This window comes from Capricornis sumatraensis, chromosome 3, assembly GCF_032405125.1.
Source record: "Capricornis sumatraensis isolate serow.1 chromosome 3, serow.2, whole genome shotgun sequence".
NCBI classification, from domain to species: Eukaryota; Metazoa; Chordata; class Mammalia; order Artiodactyla; family Bovidae; genus Capricornis; species Capricornis sumatraensis.
The window spans coordinates 2,603,708-2,624,131 of record NC_091071.1 but is presented as its reverse complement, the minus strand read 5'-3'; the positions used below and the strand labels follow the sequence as shown (position 1 = coordinate 2,624,131).

At 53.0% G+C, this 20,424-nt stretch overlaps 1 protein-coding gene across 1 annotated transcript in view; it reads right to left on the bottom strand.

The window, feature by feature from the left end:
* Nucleotides 1-20,424, bottom strand: part of SDK1 (sidekick cell adhesion molecule 1) — a 718,540-nt gene that overhangs the window by 126,078 nt on the left and 572,038 nt on the right. The window contains exons 15-17 of the mRNA XM_068967809.1: nucleotides 18,053-18,200; nucleotides 17,009-17,149; nucleotides 12,387-12,568 (exon numbers count right to left, since the gene is read on the bottom strand). Of these exons, the coding sequence (XP_068823910.1) occupies nucleotides 12,387-12,568; nucleotides 17,009-17,149; nucleotides 18,053-18,200 (471 nt within the window). The remainder of the gene's footprint in view (nucleotides 1-12,386; nucleotides 12,569-17,008; nucleotides 17,150-18,052; nucleotides 18,201-20,424) is intronic.

Genomic DNA, 20,424 nt, shown 5'->3' with positions numbered 1-20,424 from the left:
TAATGATGTGGACTCGTTTCGTATCTGACATGCCATCCATTTATCTTCTAACAGTATTATTTGTAACGGAACTTTCCTATCTTAATTTTAAACTGAAGCCTACCAGCTGTCCAAGAGTTTCTGAAAGAGTTTGTGAATAAAGTGTTCTTATTATCATTGTTGTTAATGTTTTTAGTGAATGGGTCTCACTTTGAAGGTCTCTTGAAGGAAAAGCTATTGGCACCAAAAATGGCCATTAACCGACACTCTTTAGCATCCGATTGGACTCCACAGAGAGCTCCCCAGACCATCTGCACTAACAGGTATGAGCGACACGCAGTCAGTTTTATATTTCTAAAGGAATCAGTGTTTGAACTCTAAAGAAAAAATTATTAAGATGGGCAGCAGTATCTGTGTAGAGATATACAAATGCCCATTATTTTAAAATACTTTCTGTGAGAAATATTTGATCAGATTCCAAATCCAGTCACACTATCACAAAAACTTTGACATTACATATGTTTGTAATGTCAAAATGAAAGGAAAAATTGTTAACCTAAATACTGCCCCCTTAAAGTATAACTTAGAGAGGGCTACTTGTCTCCATTCTGGTTAACAGTAAGACAGAAGTTTCTCTTCACTGGGGAAAAAGCGATAAATAATCTTCAGGCACTCACGACCACCTACTTGTGCAAATGCTTTCTTGATAATGGTTACCTTCAAGTCCTTGAAGAGGTTCTCATTAGAAGTCTTGATGGTATCTGAATGGCACCATCTCAAGAATAAAACCACATATTGAATAAGTTGTGTTCACCCACTGAGGTCAAGTTTCTCACTCAAAATTTTGAGATTTTGATTGGAAAGTTTTATACAAATTCAGCATGTAGAAGTTCCCCTAGCATTCTCCAAAGTTGATCAATGTGGCTCTGAAAATACACACTGTCATGAATCTATGGACTGAAATGTATTTGGAACACTTCAATTTGTTGCAGTTATTATTATTGATTTTCACATTATCCCATCTTTAACGAGTGGGAGCCTCTTCAAGGTGGCTCAGGGGTCTTCCTGACAAGCTCTCACTGGGGTTTGATAAGCTTCTTCGCTTTTTGGAATTATATATTATACTGCATTATATTACATACCGCCTGCTCCTGGCCTGGAGTCTCCCATTCTGCCAAGAAAGCCTGTTTATTTGGGGGTTACTGGGAAACTCTGCCCTACTAGGTTGGTTCTCATTTCCAGGCTTTTTACAAGAAACTCTTTCTTTCTTTGAGGATAAAATCATCATACTTCCAATTCCAATTTAGGGTTTCAACTCTGCCAAAAATCTCAGTTCCCAGTGACAGCCACATAGTACTTCCTTGCTTTGCCTCACAACACTCACACAATTGTGCCTTAAAAACACCAAACCCAGCACGCCCGCTCCCGTGGCTGCTGAAAGCGGCAGACCTTTTTTTTTTCCTCCAGTGTTTGATTTTGGTTCTGTGCTAGGGATGGGCAGTCAGATCATCACATTTCAAAGTTAGTTGAAATAATTACTTGCCATTTGGCTAAGTTCACAACCTCAACATACCGCTATGTTCTCAAATTGCCTTCAGTTTTTCAGACTTTCTGTTATAAATGTTTTAAAATGACTTAGTTTTATGAATAGATGAGGGCTTTCCAGGTGGCACAGTGGTGAAGAATCCCTGCCAATGCAGGCTATGTGGGTTTGATCCTTGGGTCGGGAGGATCCTCTGGAGTAGGACACAGCACCTCACTCCAGTATTCTTGTCTGGGAAATCCCGTGGACAGAGAAGCCTGGTGGGTTACAGTCCGTGGGGTTGCAAAAGAGTTGGACACCACTGAGCATGCATGTGCGCATGAATAGATGGAATGTATTTACACGGCTTCAGGGTCACCTAATTTCTTCTCTACCTCCTTCTCCTGTAGGCATGGTTCCAGCCCCCTGCGGTCCTGGGGTTCACCAGCTTGTCCTCGCAGGAGCCCCCTCACCCCTCCCGACAGGCGGCCGCTCGGCGGCCAGTAGGGCTTCCCGGACCCCTTCCTTCTCTGCAGTCCCCATGCGCCCCGGCCGAACGCTGGAAAGGGAGCTGCTTTCCTTTCACAACCGCTGCCTGTCCACACCTGTCTGTCTCCTGGCCCACAGAGCCATTGGACCATCTGAAAATCACAAATCTATCCAGCTGGGCTTGGCTCCCGGGGGCCAAGTAAACACTCTGCTTCTCCCGTTTCCTGCATGACAGGAGGGGCAGTGCTCTGTGCTGGGCCCCTTCTCCGCCAGCCCTGATGGCGAGGTACCCAGAGCTGGCCTCCAGGCTCCAGCGGCATTCAGCCCAAACAGGATTCCATGGCACTGGATCTGCCCTGATTTGGAAACGTGTCATTGACAAGTCTGGTCCCAGCTCTCCCTGGATCTGCGCTCAACTCAACTCCCCAGCTCTCGTTATGGCAACAATCGGCACATCCCGTCCCTCCTCCTGTCACGTGGCTGGTCGTGTGTCTGGAAAAGCAGCGTCTGGCTTTTATGTCTCAGCCTGATTTCAGCCATCAATCTAACACCGCAATTTATTTTTATTTCTGATTCGGGGACAGAACATCTGAATGGCTCTCTCAGCTGTGACACCTGCAGGCTTGCCGGGCATGTCGTCTCCACCCGCTCCGAGTCCCTGAGAGAAGTGCTGAGCAAGAAGAGCCCCGAAGGGTGACAGCATCTGCAGCTGGGGTCACCTTCACACTGGTGGTCCTTCAGGTGAACGACACTCTCTGGGCAAAGCTGAGTCCTCGGGGGCCTGATGACTTTATCACCCAATCCACGGCTCTCCATCTCAGCCACAAGGGTGCTGACTGGGAGAACTGATGAGTAAATGAAGCAATGAGTGGAAATCAAGCCACAGAACGAACATAGCATTTGGCCCTATCAACTCGGCAACCCTCCCCCAGGAGGCAGTGAGGTTGTTAGAAGGTGGCCTGTTCTGAGTGACCCAAGGTGACTCCCGGTGACAGGTTTCCACCTTTTCTTCCAGGAATGTCTACTGCTGTTCCCAGCCCACAGAATCTGAGACTCTGTCAGGTCAGCACTTCTCCTGAGCCAGTCTCTGCAGCTGGAAAGAGAGACACCGGTTGGGCTCATGTTTGTTATTTCATTCAAGTACTCAGACAACATTACGCAGATTATGCAAAGCTGATCTGCAGGACCCCTGAGTAAATCCTAGACTGTCATTACAGTCCATCTTCTCTGCAATCTATGTGAACAGTGGAAATCGGTTTAAAATAACAGTTAATCAGGAGAAATGTGTGCTGGCTATGGAGCTGCCTGATGTTTGGGAGACTCACAACACGTCAGATAAAATTAATGGGGTGACACCATGAAATGCCAGCAGGGAGATTCCCAAGGTCTCATGGGGCAGGTGGATGTGAGCGTCCAGGCCTCCATAGGGGAAAGTGACTGACGTCTGCCTCCTCCTTCTCACCCCGTATCAGCTGGCGGAGTCCAACCTAAAGATGCTAATGGCCCAGGGACAATGCTGTCAAATCAGCTGAATTCAGCACAGAATGAGATGATAGTGCATCGCTCAACAACGTTTCTGTATGCTAACATGCTGGTGGGTATCTGCTTGAGGTACCATACCGACCGTATCTGTCTCAAACTATGAACCCTCGGTGTCCCGCACAATGGCGGCTCGTCTCTCACCGCCCTCAAGGCCAGGTCGGTTTTCCTGGTTGTGAGCGGCCTGGCGTGTGGACACTCGGGGCCTCCCTCACCTAGAGAAACGCCTCTTCACCTCTGCTCACCTTCTGTTCACTGGGGATGGAGCTGCTGGCGGGACGGCTGGTCCCAGCAGTGGCCATGCCACGGAAGGACACCCGATTCCTTACGTCTCCACCACAACCACGCACCCCGATTCTCCTTGTCCTGAACGTGTTTGATCTCAAGTATCGGGGACTGAAGAGCCCACCCGGAATTCATGGGCGTCTCCCTCTCCAGGTGAGCCAACACCACTACCTGCCTTTCAGAGAAGGGGCGAAGCAGCTCACGGCGTGGAGGAGCCACGGGCTACAACTCTGGACAGATGCATTCCATCTGCGTGCTGGGCGGCGCCATCAGTTCCAGGGCGTTGAAGGCTGCAGCTGAGCTCTTGAGCCATGAGCGCTCGTGGGTTTGATGCGCCTGCGTGTCTTCCCTGCATGAAACAGTCCTGACACTCTGTGAGGATAACAGATCTTGCACAAAGAAGCTCGAGAATCCCTTTTTAAGTATCCTGCATAAGAAAATACCTTAACACTGAAAAAGTTCTGTGTTTCCCTTTCCAAACTTGTTTTCCCCAATTCTTTGTGCACCAGGCACTGAGGGGAAAGCCTTCGGGACCAGTTTGCAGGCTGCGGAGGTGCAAGGCCAGCAGGCACTGGGTTCTTCGTCTAAGACAAGGAGAAGACCACGGGAGAGAAGGCTGGGCATCGTGCTGAACACAGACACTCACTGGCCCACTGGTGGGAACTGAAATGGAAACAGCAGGCGTTCGCCATAATCAGACATCTATTTATGCTTCATTTACTGACGTGTCAGGCACCTTGCTTGGCTTTGGGGTACAGATGTAAATAAGATCAATCAGATGCAGCCCCTTCCTTCAAAACTTGCACAGGCTTGTAGGGAAGACCAGTCTGAACCCCCCAAATAGTGTGCTGGCCGCAATACTGGGCTCCCAGGTGGCACTAGTGGCGAGGAACCCGCTGCCAGTGCAGGGGACGCACGAGGCTTGGGTTCCACCCCCGGGTCAGGAAGATCCCCTGAGGGGAAGATCTCCAGCATGCTTGCCTAGAGAATCCCGTGGACAGAGGAGACTGGTGGGCCCCCTGGGGTCGCAAAGAGCCGGGCACGACCGAAGTGACTCAGCGCGCAGGCACAGCCACTTAAGACAGGTCTGGTTGTTCCCTTGTCCTTCAGTAGCAGCTGAAGGGCAAGGCTTCTCTCCCACAAGGTCTGCACAGACACAGGTGTTGGACTCCACCTGCCTCCAGCCCCCGAATCTCGGCTTGGTGCCCAGGCTGCCCCGCTCGGTCCCCACTCAGTCCCACCCCTGTTGGGTCTCTCATTGTAGTATCTCCCTTGGGCGCCCAGCTTCAACCTTGACCCTGATGTAAACTACAGGCCAGTTGACGCCTACTCTGAAAGGGACTCACGGCCAACTGAACCAAACACGCTGTATTGCTTGAATTCAGTGTTTTTTCAAACTGCAGGCCGCTACTGCATTAGCAGCAGACCAGAAACTCAGCTCAGTGATCGCAGACTGCATTTGTTAAAGAAGGAAGGAATGAGACAGAATGGAATAGAGCCGAAAATATTAAAGACCATCCTGCGCTGTCAGGGTAGTCATTCTTCTCTGGCCCTTTTGTTTCAGAGGTGTGTGTGTGTCTGTCCTGAGTTTCCATGTAAAACAGACTTATTGGGCCTGCTTTTCATTCCAGTAAAAAATACCCACAAGCTATTGCAAACCCACTTGAGCACTGAAAATCTGGAAGCGATTTTTGCCCATGTTTATATGCAGAATGAGAAGGGAAAGCATAAATTTGAGCACGTCCCAGAATTTTCAACCTGTGTGACCTTTGGAAAGCTGATTACCTCTCTGAACTTCTGTCTGTTTCTCTGTAAAACAGGAACCGTGGTGCCTCTGTCACACGACGGCTGGGAGATGGCCGCAGAAGGCGATGAACGTACGTGGACGGCACACAGGACTGTGGAAACTGGCGCACAGTGGCTCCCCCTGAAGAAGTCGATTCCTACGCTTTCCTGAAAGGCCTCAAAGACCAAGTCAGGCCCGTACCTGAAGGAACACCCCGCACCACTTTGTTCAGTTCCTGCTGGGTGTTTCAGGTGATGCCGGGAGAATCTGAACATTAGCCTATCTGTGGGTGCAGCCTGAGGCCTAGAAAGTCATCAGGGCTGAGAAACAAATCTTTCCATGCAATGTCATTTATGCTACACTGAGAATTTCCCAAGAGGAGACAGGAACAGGGCTTGCAGAGTGCTCATTTATAATCCTTACTTTAGAAAACCCTGCGAAGCCCAAGTGAACATTTAGGGGCTTTTACTAATGTTTTAGAAACCTGGATAACCAAATGTTTTTTCCCATTTCTCTCTAAATATGGAATAGTTCTCTTTCATTAGAAGGTAATGTTCTGAAACCAGAATAAATCATTACAGCACAAAAATACCTGTTACAAGAAGAAAAATGATAAAGAAATAAAACCAGAAAAAATTAAAATCTTGGCATGCTCAAGAATGATGATTTATAGTATAATTTGTCTTTGAGCCCTTTATAGAAAAATCAGTATTTGCATCTTAATGGACCCATTTAAGGAAGGAATTCTTGCCTGGAGAATTCCAAGGACAGAGGAGCCTGGCAGGCTACAGTCCATGGGGTCGCAAAAGAGCTGGACATGACTGAGCGACTAACACCTTCAAGGAAGGGATAAAGTTTGCTAACCTCACTGGCTTGGGGCTTCCCAGATGGCTCAGTGGTTAAGAATCTGCCTGCCAGTGCAGAGACACAGGAGATGTGAGTTCCATCCCTGGGCTGGGAAGATCCCCTGGAGGAGGAAATGGCAACCCACTCCAGTATGCTTGCCTGGAGAATCCCATGGACAGAGGAGCCTGGTGCAGGCTCACAGTCCCTGGGGGCGCAAAGAGCTGCACGCGAGCGAGTAAGCAAGCGCACCTCGAATGTCTGCTTGGTCTGCCCCGGCTCTTTACGAGTTGAGCACCTGGGAATCATCTAACACAAACTTTCTCACCCCCGAGCTTCTCATATGCCCCTCCGGCCCCGATTTTGCCCATCAGTCCCATTTAACAGATGTTGTTAGCAGGGCCTCATGACCTTCTCTTTCCTGCAGAAGGAAGTTTTAAATGTGAGAGATTAACCTACACATGGGCTTTCTCGCTGGCTGAGGGGTAAAGAACCTGCCTGCAAAGCAAGAAACATAGGAGATGTGGGTTCGATCCCTGGGTCAGGAAGATCCCCTGGAGGAGGAAATGGCAACCCACCCCAGAACTCCTGCCTGGAGAATCCCATTGTTAGAGGAGCCTGGCGGGCTACAGTCCACGGGGTCGCAGAGTCAGACACGGAAGCGACTGAGCACGCACACAAGCAATGTTCACACGGAGCAGCAAGACTCTTAAAACAGCTCTAACCACATGACTCGGGAACCCAAGCTGTCAAACGTCCATTGCAATCACCCAAATGAAATGGAAGACATCAGTTCACTCCAGAAGTTCCTTCCGAACCCTTCCAGAAATCAATATGCTTTTGGTTTCAAGAGGAAAAAGCCAGAGAGTCTAAGTTCCGCATAACTAAACACCCTGTGTAATTATGAGCATTTTTCCTACTGCCAATGTCTACTTCAGCAACTTTCTAATCATCCAGTAAGGGAGGAAAAGCACTGTAGTCATCTGAAGCAATCAGTGGTTCAAAGTCGATGCTGACGCAGTGTTTGGCTCCACAATCAGTTTCTGTTAAAAACTGTTCAGCTAACGGTGAGAGACAGGTGAAGCAGTCATGTGACCGCAGAGGCTCAGGGGAGCCTCGGAGTGGCTGGGGTCGCACGCAGTGGCAGGACATGGACCGTAACAGATGCTTTCACTGCATCTCAACAATAAACGGGACTGAGGAAAAACTTGGGGCGTGACAGGTGGACGGCGGTTCTCACCACGTCTGGGGTCAGTTCACTGGGCTCAGAGGTGTGACCCCCTTATCTTCCTTCAGGAGCCCCCTTGAGGGAATCCCCTCTGAGACTGAGGCCACGTGCTCGGGGACGCACATCTCTGGGCACCCGCGTTCCCGCCCCCTGTGCCCTCGCCGGGCGGATGCCGCGTCGTGCACATGTCCTCTTTGCGGGTGACCGTCTGACACGCACACGCCCCCCTGGCGGCATTGGAAGCCCCTTGAGCTCCCCCGGTATTCTGACACCTTTTCAAGAGGAGCCTTATTAAAGTCAAGATAAAGCACACTGCATGTCCCCGATGCTCCAGTTCACCACGTGGCTAACGGGAGAGGAAAAGGAGGCCGGCTGGACGGTGGCTCGGCCCTTCTCTTTGCTCCTGCTCCTCCAGAGTCTCCTGAACGGCTCCAGAATTGTGACTACACACATTCCAGTAATTTCCCAAATTAGGCTGATGAACAATTAATCTTACGAATAAGTCACCCCTCCCTATCCCCGTAACATACCAGCATTTTAATTCTTCCCTTTGCAGCGTCAGGGACCAGTTCAGCCCCCCAGCCTTTCTCAGCGACGGCTGCGAACGGCCCTGGGACACACAGCGGGTTGCCGGAGCAGAGCTGCTAAGCTCCAGAGGAGGCCAAGGGGTCTGGGGAGCTGTGGGCCTGCGGTGTCTGGTGACTCCAGTCTGGATGGTTACGAAGGACCAGGAGGCGCTCTGCCCGCAGTGGCTGTGAGACAGGCTGTCTCACCAGTTTATACCTGGCAACTGTACATCCTTCGGGCGACTCCTCAGCAGGAGTTGCCGAACAAGTGGGACAGACACAGCTAGCTGCCCTCTGCTCGCCCTCTCTTCTTCTTTCCTTAATAATGGGCGGAAATGTGCCCAGCTGAGGGACCCTTCCCAGGCTCTTTGGCACGGAGACAGTCCATGAATTGTAAGCACGAGTCTGTGGTAGATGGGACTTCTAAGAAAGTTCTTCAAAGGCGGGCATACTTGATTATTTGGCCACAAGGCAGACCCTGTGCCTTCCTCCTAGAATGTGGATGTGATAGCTGGCATCACAGCAGTTAGTTTGTAACCACGAGGCAAGCACTACAGATAGCAAAGGAAAAAAGGAGGACTTGGTTCTCTGGTGAATGAAGCTGCCTCTGTGACCCCACAGAACCCACTGCCCACTCTTTTGGTGTCAGAAAGATGACAACACATCCCCACTTCATTTACGTTCCTGTTCCTTTGGGTCTGTTTCTAGCAGCCGGATTCCATTCTGGGCCAGTTCAGCAGCCGCCCTTACTTCCCTGATGCTGTCCCAGTAAAGCCCCTTTGTGGAGGTGCCTTCACAGGGACGGCACGCTCCCAGGAGCGCTGAGCAGGACTGCCTTCCTGAGAACGAGGCCGGACTCTGTTCTCATCCTTGATCTTGTGTCACAGATGCTACTCTTCACTTCCAGTCGAGGCTGGAGCCCCCAGGCTTGACAACGAGACGGGCGTCCCCTCCACTCACGCCCTGGCCTGCTGCCTGACCTACTAGAGCACAGAGTAGGCACTCACCGATTCCTCGACATGCGTTCTTGACTTTACTAATAGCAAAGAAATTGACCCCAAATTTCTTTCTGCACAACTGCCATGATGGAGACATTCAAATCCCACAATAGATACTGGTTGTTGTCGGGGTGGATGGAGGAATACAGATAGAAACATGGGTGTGTATGTCACAGCTCAGTATTTAATAGCATTTTCACCTATATTGCTTCCTTTTCTCTTCACAACTGCCCTTAAAGTAGTCAGGACAGGTGGAAATGTCAGAGCTTTACAAACGCAAAAAAAAAAAACAACCAAAAACAAAAAGGCAGAGGCAGAGAAGAGCGAGGATGTCTCTGGAAGGCAGACAAGTAGTGCTGACAAGTAGTAGAGTCAGGCTTTACGGGCTCTGGGCCAGGGCCAACTCTGGGGCTGTGCAGGCAGAAAGGTGTGTGTGTGTGTGCCCTTGGTGAGTGTTCCCCTTGTAAGTGAGCCCCACGTGAACCCCATGTGAGTGAGCCCCATGCTGAGGGTCCAGATATCTCCCCTGGCCGTGGGTCCATCCTGATCTGCCAGCTGTGGAGCCCAAGGGGCCAGTCCTGGGGCTCAGGCATGACTCTCAGCCAAAAAGGGAAAGGTCAGAGGCTGAAACAGCCTGAGAAGCTCTGCTGGCGACCGAGGGTCCAGGGCAGGGGCAGGGCAGGGCCTGGAAGCAGAGCATGGCGCACGGGGTCAGCTGCCTGGGCATTACCACTGCACGGAGCACACGGGTCTGGGTGTGCCAATCACAGCTGGGAAACATGCCAGGAGCCCCAGAGGATGTGTGCTTCCCGAGCCCACACTGAGGTTGGAGGGATCACAGCCTGCATCGAGGACTCACAGAGAGTCAGAAACACCCTCAAGTGAGCAAAGACATGGATTGTGACCACCCTGGGGGCCCCGAGACTTGCTGGGGTTCCTAGCTCCAGGCTCCCCCACCAGCCACCCAGTAGCTGGGCAAAGGAACGGCAACCCAGCGACGCAGGCTGACACGCAGATGGGAAAACCGCACACGCCATCTGCTCATAAGCAGCTAAGAAGAGAGAGACTCTGAACACCTCTGCACGCAGAGCTACTGGAAGTCAGGTTCTCACCTGCGCGAGGAGGTAGACTCCCCCCAACCTCACCCGAGCCGAGGCATCCAGAGATGGCTCCACGCGCAGTCAGCGCCCGCCTCCAGCCGCATCCAGATCCACGAGGCCCTCGTGCCAGAGGGGCAGCCACGCCGCCAGCAGTCAGGCCGGACGAATCCCTGGGGCCCCACTGACCTCAGAGGGGCCAAGGGTGCCCAGAAAACAGCGTTGCTGACTCAGAGGACCCAGCGTTAGTGCTGCTCTGCCTGCGTTAGCCCAGCGACCTCAGACCCGCTCAGTGCGAGCAAAACGCACCCTGTTCCACCCCAGGAACTGCCAGTGAGCTGAAGAGGGGGGTGGGCTGGTCCCATGGGACAGGACGCCCCCGAGAGAGCTCATGTGGCAGGCTGCACGGGGTGGAGGGCAGCCCAGAGGGGCTACGTGTGAAGCTGCACCGCACATGCCCGTGGCTCCTCTCAGCTCACGTCGGCGATTGGGGGAGTTCATCAGCTCACAGCCGGACCAGCGCTCCCGTCTGCAGCAGCTGCCCCCACCCCCAGCCCCCTCCGGTCTCCCCCGCACACCTGCCGACAGGTCTCCCTTCCTCACACGGTGCTTTGATCATGTCGCTCACAGCCCTAAAGCTTCCCCCGGGACGGCGGGACAGACGTGAGACGCAGCACCCCACGGCCCTTCTCGGTCAGGGGAGACTGTGCCCCGCACGGAACTTCAGCGCGCTGGCAACAGGAGGAAGCCATCACTGTAAACAGTGCTGGGGGACCGTCAGCAGCAGTGTTTGTCACTTTAAGTGTTTCCGAATTTATTGTTATTTTATTAAACGGACTAATTAAAGCAAGCGTGAACAGAGCAGGTTTTCAGCTATTTTCATTTTCCACTGAGTGATCGAGAGGCGCAGGCAGACACACAAGCCCTTCCTGTTGTCCTGCACGTGACGTCTCTCTGCTCGTCACTGTGAAAGAGGGCTGACGGCACTTAATTCGTGAGGAGGATTTATGGGCTCCGGGATGGCAGCAGACAGCCGATCAATACGGGATGATAACGACAGCGTGTAATATCAGGGAACATTAGGTCTCAGGCATGATTTGGGGAGAGACGTGGGCAGTTAGGAACCTTATCATTTGAAAAAGGCCAAGGCCTGGTAGCAATAAAAACGCCTAAGCGAATAAACTCACACCTGTGAGTCAGCACAGGGGAAAACTGCTCAACGAGAAAGGGGTTTCATTTGGTGGGAAAACTGCTTCCCCGGCCAGGCTCTGCGCTGCTCTAGCACGCCACTGTGTCTAGAGAGGGCCTGTGCGTTACTGCGGAGAGCATCGAAAGTGAAATGCAGACGTGGAGAGTGTCTCTGAGGGTCCAGCCCTTCCTGGGGCCAAGACCTGGACCCTCCAGAAAACAGTGGAATTAGCTGGAAATGATGGGGTTGGGTCTCAGCACATAAATGTAAGACCTGCTGGCTTTATGGCACTCTGCCTGGTCAGTTTTGGGGGGTGGGTGTGGGGAGGGGTTTTTATGGATCTAGTGAACTGTTTGCTGGTGTAACTGAAAGACGAAACCCAAAGTGGGGGTGGAGAGCGGCGAGTCGCAAACCCCGTTACTGACTATTGTGTTACATCGCTAAAAACAAAACACTGAATAATCACTCTCTGTGAAAAACGTTCACAGCAGCCACCTCCACTGCAAAATATACCATTATTCCTCTTAGAAAAAGTTAATTCCACAGGAATTTTCAGAATAAGTGGACCAGTTAAAGGATGTGTAGAGACACATTCCATCCTTAGGAACCAGAAAGAAGCAGACAGAATGATATATCCAATCCCTTTCTGTGGTTTTGCTATAGTTTATGAATAGAAGGAGAGATTAAATTAAATATGTGATTCATCCCCTTCTGATTGCTCCCTCGAGGACTGAACACTCTATTTTTATTTCAACAGAAATAAATATTTCAAACATTGAGTGAGTTGATCAACTCACTTGCTCCAATAGAACCTGGCACATCTTGCTCCCCAGTGGAGAAGACCGTGCCGCTCGGGCGGGCTCACCTCCTTGCAGGGTGTACTCAGCCACCGCCCTGCTGAAGACGCCCAGGCCGGCTCCATTGTAGGCAGCCACCTGTATCTCGTACTGGGTCCAGACGATGAGCTCGGTCACCAGGCAGTAGCTGACCTCGGGGCTGCTGATGTTTCTCTGCTGGTACTCCCCAGGCAGGCCGGCCAGGCGGTACCTGCGGCAGACCAGGAGAGATGGCTTGAGCCAGAGACTGGGTTTCCCCGAGGTTCCCCCATGTGGTTAGAGGAGATCGGGGTAGACAGACGAGAATAAAGCCCAGCGGTCCGCCCCAGATGACACTACTTCCACTTCCATCGCTAAGAAGGTCTGGCCTAATCTCACAGTGACTAGAAGTCTGGGCTAACAGATTTGATGCTTCAACCATGGGTTCAGGAAAAATGATCCCTTTTTAAATCGTCCAGGGAGTACTGTAACTCAGGACCCCAATTTTCAGACGAGATTTCTAGTGGGTTGCAGCTACAGATCAGTCCTAGAGACCCCTTCCTCCAGCGACTCTGAAACGCGGAGGAAAAGAAGCGGGCAGTGTGGTGCCCCTCAGTGTCCAGAGGCTGAGCCCCCTGCTGGGCTCGTCCAGAGTCAGAATGACTGGCTTTCAAAGGTGCTCACACTCCTGAAACACGGGCCCACTGCTAAGAGTGGCTTTTAGGGGACCTGCGAGAGGGCAATGTGCAGGCTCTTTTGTGGACAAAAGGCAGAGATTTAAAGTCGCATTTATTTAAAACAATGACCTACACGACTCTGAACACAGAAAACATTAGCTGGGAAACCGGAACTTGCACAGGGAAAGGCCTGTTGTAACATTATTCTGAGTGACGGACGTCTTCCCTGATCATGCGTGCAGAAGTGAATCGTTCCTCTGGGTAAACTGAGGGGCAAGAGCTGTGGGAATAACTTCCTCGGTCATCATACAGCTTCCAAGAGTGTGGAGCTTCTAGCCGAGAGCTGGCTCCTTCCTCAAGAAGACACGACTCTGGTGCTCAGTGGGGATGGCAGAAGTGCACAGACCTGGGTGGGGTGGCAAACGCAGCCACTCCCCACGGCGGGCTGGGGTCTTCAGGCACCTCCAGAATGCTGAGGAACCCTGCAGAGGCCCGGTCAGTCACCGTGCTGTCCCCAGGGCCACAGGGCCTGGACGCAGGGAAGGGCCTGACCCAGACTCACTCGAACCAGCGTGTCAGCAAGGCCACTGCCCTCAGAAGAGAAGGAACTCCGAAATTCAAGCCTGGAGTGGGAACCAGCTCTCCAAGGAGAGTGATGGCTGAAAATGCACTCAGAATGTACGGACATGGCAATAAGATGCTCTTTGTGAAAATCAGGGTTTTCTGAGACTCGTCTTTGAGCCCTTCCTGCGACAGGCCACTTGTGTGTGGTGAGCCCTGCCGGAGAGGAGGCAGAAAGGATCGAGAGCAGCCAGGCCACGAAGGGCACAAAGGCCCCGGGATTTCCTGCCTCGCGCCTGAGAGGAGCCTCAGGACACGGGCCCGCAGCGGCCCTGGGGGGAGGCGCTGGCACACGTATGGCGCTCCGTGATGGGCAAACGTGAAAGAGGCCTCACACCCATCTGTGCTTCTCTGCCACCCCCTCCCATTGCGCTGCGCCTCACTGGACTCCCTGCCAGGGGTGGGCGCCGCTCACGGCGGGCTGAACCAAGTCTATCATAGGATGGCCTGTCTTCCAGGCAGGGAAGGCTTGGTGTGGCATCATCCGGGTTCCAGCCATCTCCCCATCTACAGAGCAGGGACTTTGAGAATAAATGGCCCTGGGACAATCAGACAGGCATTTTGAAAAAAGGCAAATATTGGCTCCCACCCACACCAGACCCAAGTAGCCTTGCAAGTGACTGGGCCCAGGACCATGGGTACCCAGCAGGGTACAGCGGGCATGGCTGCTGGAGACCCCCGCTTCACTGTCTGGTATGCATTCCAGGGAGAGCAAAGCAAGCTGCCCAGAAGACCAAGCTGAGAGGAAGATTCACGAGCTGGAAGGTCTGAAGCCAACTCTTCACCTCTCTGAGCCTTGGCTTCCTCCTCCCTAAGGTGACATGGTAATAATGGCATCCCGCGGGGTTGGGGGTAAAACAATGGGTGCAAAGGAGCTGTGATGGATTAAAGCACCGCCCCCAAAACATTTCTCTGTTGGGAACACTGCTTGTGTAGGAAGTATGCTAACAGAGAACCCTGAGTTCTGAGCCCTGAAACTGAGCCTGCTCAGCCCTCCTCCTAGACCTGTCTGTACGAGGCGGGGAGAATCCACCTCTTAGATTCCTGGCGCTCCCTTCCAGCAGGGAACGTGGTCCATTCTGACCAGCGGCTTCAAGGCGCTCTTGTAATATTCACAGAATGTCTAGGAAGGTCATAATTAATAACAGAAGCACAGGGCATCGTCCACTGAAGGGCCGGATACGTTGCCCAGGAGACCGCTTCAGAGAGAACAAGAAGATTCTTTACATGGAAATAAACAGGAGAATGTTTTTAAAGGACATAACCCCTATGTTCCTCTCAAAGAAACACCCTGCCCATTATTATGAATATTTTATTACTGTGCACGCACTCTAACTACTTCTTATGGCTGGAGCCGTGGGGGTGAATTATTTCCATTTTGTTCTTCCGTGGACTGTGCTGCTGGTCTGACATGGAGCCCTGTGCCCTGGAGGGTACACGCTTGCAAACAGAGCTGATCTGCAGACTGGAAGATTATTTGGAAATGTTTCCCAGCAAATTCATTTTGGCATGGATCTTCAATTTTTGAAAACTTGGGATATTCACAGCCTGCGTGGTACACCCGTGTCTTGGGGCTCTCTGGATTGAAGCCCCTGCAAATACGGATGCCCTCTTTTCCAGCGCTTGCCTCCACTGACACCATCACAGAAAATCCTTTTAAGAGTCCTAATCCCACAAAACAGGGAAGTGTGCAGTGCCCAGAGGGGCCTCGCGACATCAGAGAGCATTAGGAAACTTGCATTAGGAAACTCCATGCCCCGAGCCTGGCTCTGTGGCCTGACTTTTAAAGTCCTTTTGGCAGATGGAGCCCCAGGAAACTTTTCTTCCCTGTTGTCAAAAAAAGACAGAGGCGGATGGGATGACAAGCATGGGAGGGGGAGGCCAGTCCAGAGGGGAGACCAATTATCTTCATTAGTTGATGAGCACGGAACCAGGGGACGGCTAGGCGAGCAGCGAGGAAAACCTGGGCCTCGAGCAGCAGGAAGTGCTGGGCTGCTTTCCCGAGGGAGAGACCAGGCTCTGGGGGCACCCACGGGCCCACAGGTCCACCCACGGGTCCACAGGCGCCCCCTGCCCACAGGAGGCCGATCGGCAGTTTCCTCTGCGATCCGGGGGAGGCCGGGGGCTCAGGGACCGAGGGGGCCCTGTGTGGGGTTCAGCCCTGTGGCCCTAGTGCAGCCGGGGGACGGCCGCGTTTGAACCTCTTCAGGCAGACAATGATCTGGCTTGTGTTCAGAGGATAATTCATACGCTTGGGGACAACTGGAGAACAGCAGTGAATTGGTTGTGACAGGCACACATTACGTGCATATAGACAAATGTGTATTAAATGATAAGCGGGTGATTACATAAATACATGCTGGGGATGAGCTGACTTCTGTGCGCAGACAATGGAGTTAAAGAAGCAACTCTCTCATAATGTTTAACGTTTAGCTAAGACGTTAGGTCACTCCATGTTAGACCTTTGGTAGCCTGGTGTCTCCTGGTCATGGGTCTAGCAAGGGCATGGGCTGGGTGTCTGCGTGTTGGACACCCGCCAGCCCTGCCCACAGAGGCTGGCGACAGGTGTGCCCATGAGGAGGGAGGTAAGAGTTACTTTTTCAATACTGGTTTGCTTTTTTCCTTTCACTTGCGTTGACAAACTACTAGAACTATCACTTTCACTGCCATTTTAAACTTAGCAGTAATTTTTGGCAAAGCAGTTTCCTCTGCCAACCCAGCCAGGGCTGGCTCAGTTCACGCGAGGCACTCAGAAGCCAAACCCCTCTCAGAGGGGCAGAGGGAGCGAACTGGCCACTCCTGGGCCATGTCTGGTCTGCAGCTGGGAGGGTGCGGCCTGCCCTGTGTTTTAGAACATACTAGTTTCATTCCCAACACGTGAAAACTGTGAGAATGCATGTCAAAAAGCCAGACTTCTACCTTTTTTTTTCCTCTGGAAAACCTGGCAGCCCAACATACTAGCATGGTAAAAACTGGCTTGTAATGAAATCAATTGTATTGTTATTAATTAAAAATCACTATACTTCAGAACGCATACCCCTGGTAAAAACCGAGAGTGAAAGGACTTACAAGGAATAAGCACACCTTGCTCCCAGCCTGGAACAGTCCCCTCCGTTCTGCTAAACTGCACCCCCTGAGGGTGGGCTCTTGTGTGTGCGCATCACGGCTGGATCTGCAGAGCCTGTCCCCGAGAGGCTGCCCACAGGCGCTCGTTCTCGCTGTTGGCCGCAGTCTCCACCACCCCCGGGAGTCCTACCGCTGGCGTGAGTCCGGATTACCGCTGGGCTCCTGCAGACACCTGAGCTTGCGGCCTCAGCAGGACGGACCCTGGACTGTCCACAAGGGTGCGCGTGTGGCCGGGCGCGGCTACTTGCCTGAGGACATACCCGCGGAGCGCCCCGTTGTGCTCCGGCTCTGGGGGTGGCTGCCACTGCACCATGATGGACTGGTTGGTGCGCCCGCTGGCCACTATGTTTTTTGGGGGAGCGCTGGGTGGCTCCTCGGGGAGCATCAGTCTGAAAAGAGAGGGCGGGAGAGGAGGAGAGATGAGCCCCAGGAGCTCGGGGCCCTCGCGCCCATTCTCAATCTTGCTGAATCTTGAGCTGAACTGTGTACTCGAATCGAGTGACAATAAAGCAGAACACAGAGCTGACCCGACAGGAAGGACAAATCGATGTGATGGGTCCCGGAAGACACAGGGGGCGAGCTTGTTCTGCCTGAGCGGCCCACAGTACCCCCGCCCTTTAAGAACCCGCGAGCCAGCTCACGGGCCCGATTCCGGGGCTGCTTCCAAATTGCTTTCTTTGGCCCCTTCAGTATTTCACACACCCAGCCCCCACGACTAGACAGCAGTTGTTCAGAGCTCTCAACACTTCCACTGCACAGGCCCGCTGAGCGCTCCGGCTGGCTCGGGGGGGTGCGCTGAAATGCGATAAAGCCCTTTTCCCAGATCTCATCTGAACGGGCTTGAGAGCAGCTGCCGGCCTGGGTGGGGAGGACTCAGCATCAGGACCACCACCAGGGAAACGCGGGGGCTCGCCCTGCCTCCTGCGAACCTGCTGGGTGCTTATGAGTCCCGCCCCACAGGCGGTCGGCTGCACAAAGGGCCCAGAGACACCGCCAGCTCTTTAATGTCATGGACACAGGGGGCTCTGCGATCGGGAATGCCTCCTGTCTGCGTAGTCAGAGTGCCCCAGGGACCTAAGAAACTTCCCTCCGCAGTGAAGGAGCCCCGGCCCGCCCCATGAACCCCTACGCTTCCTCTCGGTTACAGGCTTCCCACTCATGTCTGTTCCCTGCTAAAGTCAGTCAGTAAGGGTAGAGGTCGATGACCTCGAAGTGACCTTGATGATGGCCTCCCTCCGCCCCATGAGATGCTCGGCTCCCTTCGCTGCGCCAAGGCTGACGCGGCGGCTCACCTGCTCGTCTCCGCGCTGTACTGGCCCTTGCCCACCTGGTTCACGGCACACACTCGGAATTGGTAGGTGCGAGCCGGGGTCAGGCCGCGCACCGTGACGCTGGTCATCTCGGGGCTGACGTCTGACAGGTGCACTTTCCAGGGAGAGTCTGAAAGGAGGAGCAGAATAAGCTCGAACCTCTGCAGGCACCCATCTGAGTGATAATAAGGGAACGCAAAGTGCATCCCCGTAAACCATCTCCCTCGCTCGCCAAGGCAGATGGCGAGGCTGGCCCCACTGAGCGGACACTCACACCAAGGTGCCGGGCCGTGGTGAGTACCGGTGAGCCCAGCTCTGGACGCAGGCCGCCCGCTCCCGAGTCCTGGGGTGCCCGCCGCCAACCCCAAGCTGTTGTCTACACGTAAAGGGATATTTTTGTTCAGCCTGCACGTGGCAGTTTAAATGGAACCAGAACGTTGTTCCTCATTCCCGTGTTCACTGGGTAATGAGAAGACGCTGTCAGCTCACGTGGCAAATTGCAGATTTGTCTCCCAGAAAAGGCTGCTGCACACGCCACCAAATGATAAATAAAAACTATATTCATTAACATTTTAATAAAAGAGGAAATGAGCATGATAAAGACAGATGGGCCATGCATTCTGCCGCCCATCTGCGTGGCGGCCCGTTCCATCCACGCCCCTGAGAGGCTCTGGCTGGAGAGACGCGGAATGAAACTCACAGCGAGTTTAGGAGATCTTTCCCCCGGGCTTTCCGGGCAGGTGTGGAAGAGTGACCCGGCCAGCCAAGGGAGCTCTCCTACGCAAGGCTTCGGAAGTCTCTGCCTGGCCCCCACCCCTCCCCGGGATGTTCTCTGCAGAGTTGAGACAGGCTTTTTAGCCGGATCACCTTGCAGAGCCTTAGGATGAACAAGCGCCCTCTATCAGGTCCACTTGGAATTACTCTGAAGCTGAACTGTGTCTTCAAGTTATCAGTGAAGTGGGACGGGGGATGGGCAGCTCTTACGGGAATCAAATTGTCCTTCTTGTTCCTTGGAAACGGTGCTGCAATCACTCGCCCACGTCTGAGAGTGTCACACAGGGTGACCTGTGACCCTGATGTCAGACAGGCTCAGCTTGGACTGCACACAGGCTTGCACAGCCCAACAACATCACAGCCACTTCCGTGAAGACCTAGAGGCCTGGCTACGGAGACTTAAAAGTCTGCACTTGGGGGCTCATCAGAAATGCACTCGGGGTCTCTATGGGTGAAGAAGTGGCCATAAGCTGTTCTGAAATGAAATGAGGCCCACAGAGGCAACTCCTGTTGACCCGCACGCAATGCCGTCCATGCTAAGTCTGGACTCCTCGATGGAAGCTGCACGCTCTGCAGCACGGCGCCAGTTGGGCCGTGAAGGCTGAGTCTTTTTAATTATTTCAAATAAAGCTGCTCCCAAAATGGCTTTCTGGGATGGCAGTCCTCGCCACCAGCTGGGCATGCCTGGCTTGCGCTGCTCGGTGACAGAGGTGATCTACTGCTGACAAGGACCCCCGCTTTTATGTGTCCTTTAAAAATGCAACGTGTGTGCCTCCAGTTAACTGTAGAAAACTCGCACCAGTGCCTCCTTTTACTTTGGGAGCCTGAGACCCCTCTAGGGCATCAAACAGCTCGTGGTGACCTGGTTTTCTGGGCAGGTTCCCTTACAGAAAAGATTCCTCTGTCACCACAGAGGGGGACAGACGCTCCGCTAGTGTCCTCCCATCTAGTGTAACTGGACGCGGCTGGTGGGGACTGGGCATGCTGAGTCAGGCTTCAGAGGAGGTACAGGTTCCATCCTGAAGACGGCTGATACCCGGCTGGAAAGACAGAGAGCAAAGTCGACTCTGAGCTCTTCTGCTTACATTGCTTCAGTTTTGCTCCTGCTTCTTATATGAAAATGCGTGTTATGCGTGCTCGGCTGTTCAACTGTGTCTGACCCTTTGTGACTCTGTGGACTGTAGCCTGCCAGGCTGCTGGGCCCATGGGATTTCCCAAGCAGGAACACTGGAGTGGGCTGCCATTTCCTCCTCCAGGGGATCTTCCCGACCCAGGGACTGAACCCGCACCTCCTGCATTGGCAGGTAGAGTCTTTACTGCAGCGCCAGCTGGGAAGCGGTAACACTGGGGGCGGGGGTTGCAAATCAAAAGCCCACTGAAGTCCACTTTACACCCCTTAGGACACCTGCTGTCAAAGAGCAGACAATAGCGTTTCGGCAAGGGCGGGGCGAGGCCGGAACACGTGTACGCCGCCGGCGGGGATGCAGAACGGTGCAGCCGCGATGGGAAACAGGGCAGCGCTTCCTCAGAAAGTTAGAATCAGGTTGAGCGTGTGGTCCAGCAACCCATGTCAACACATG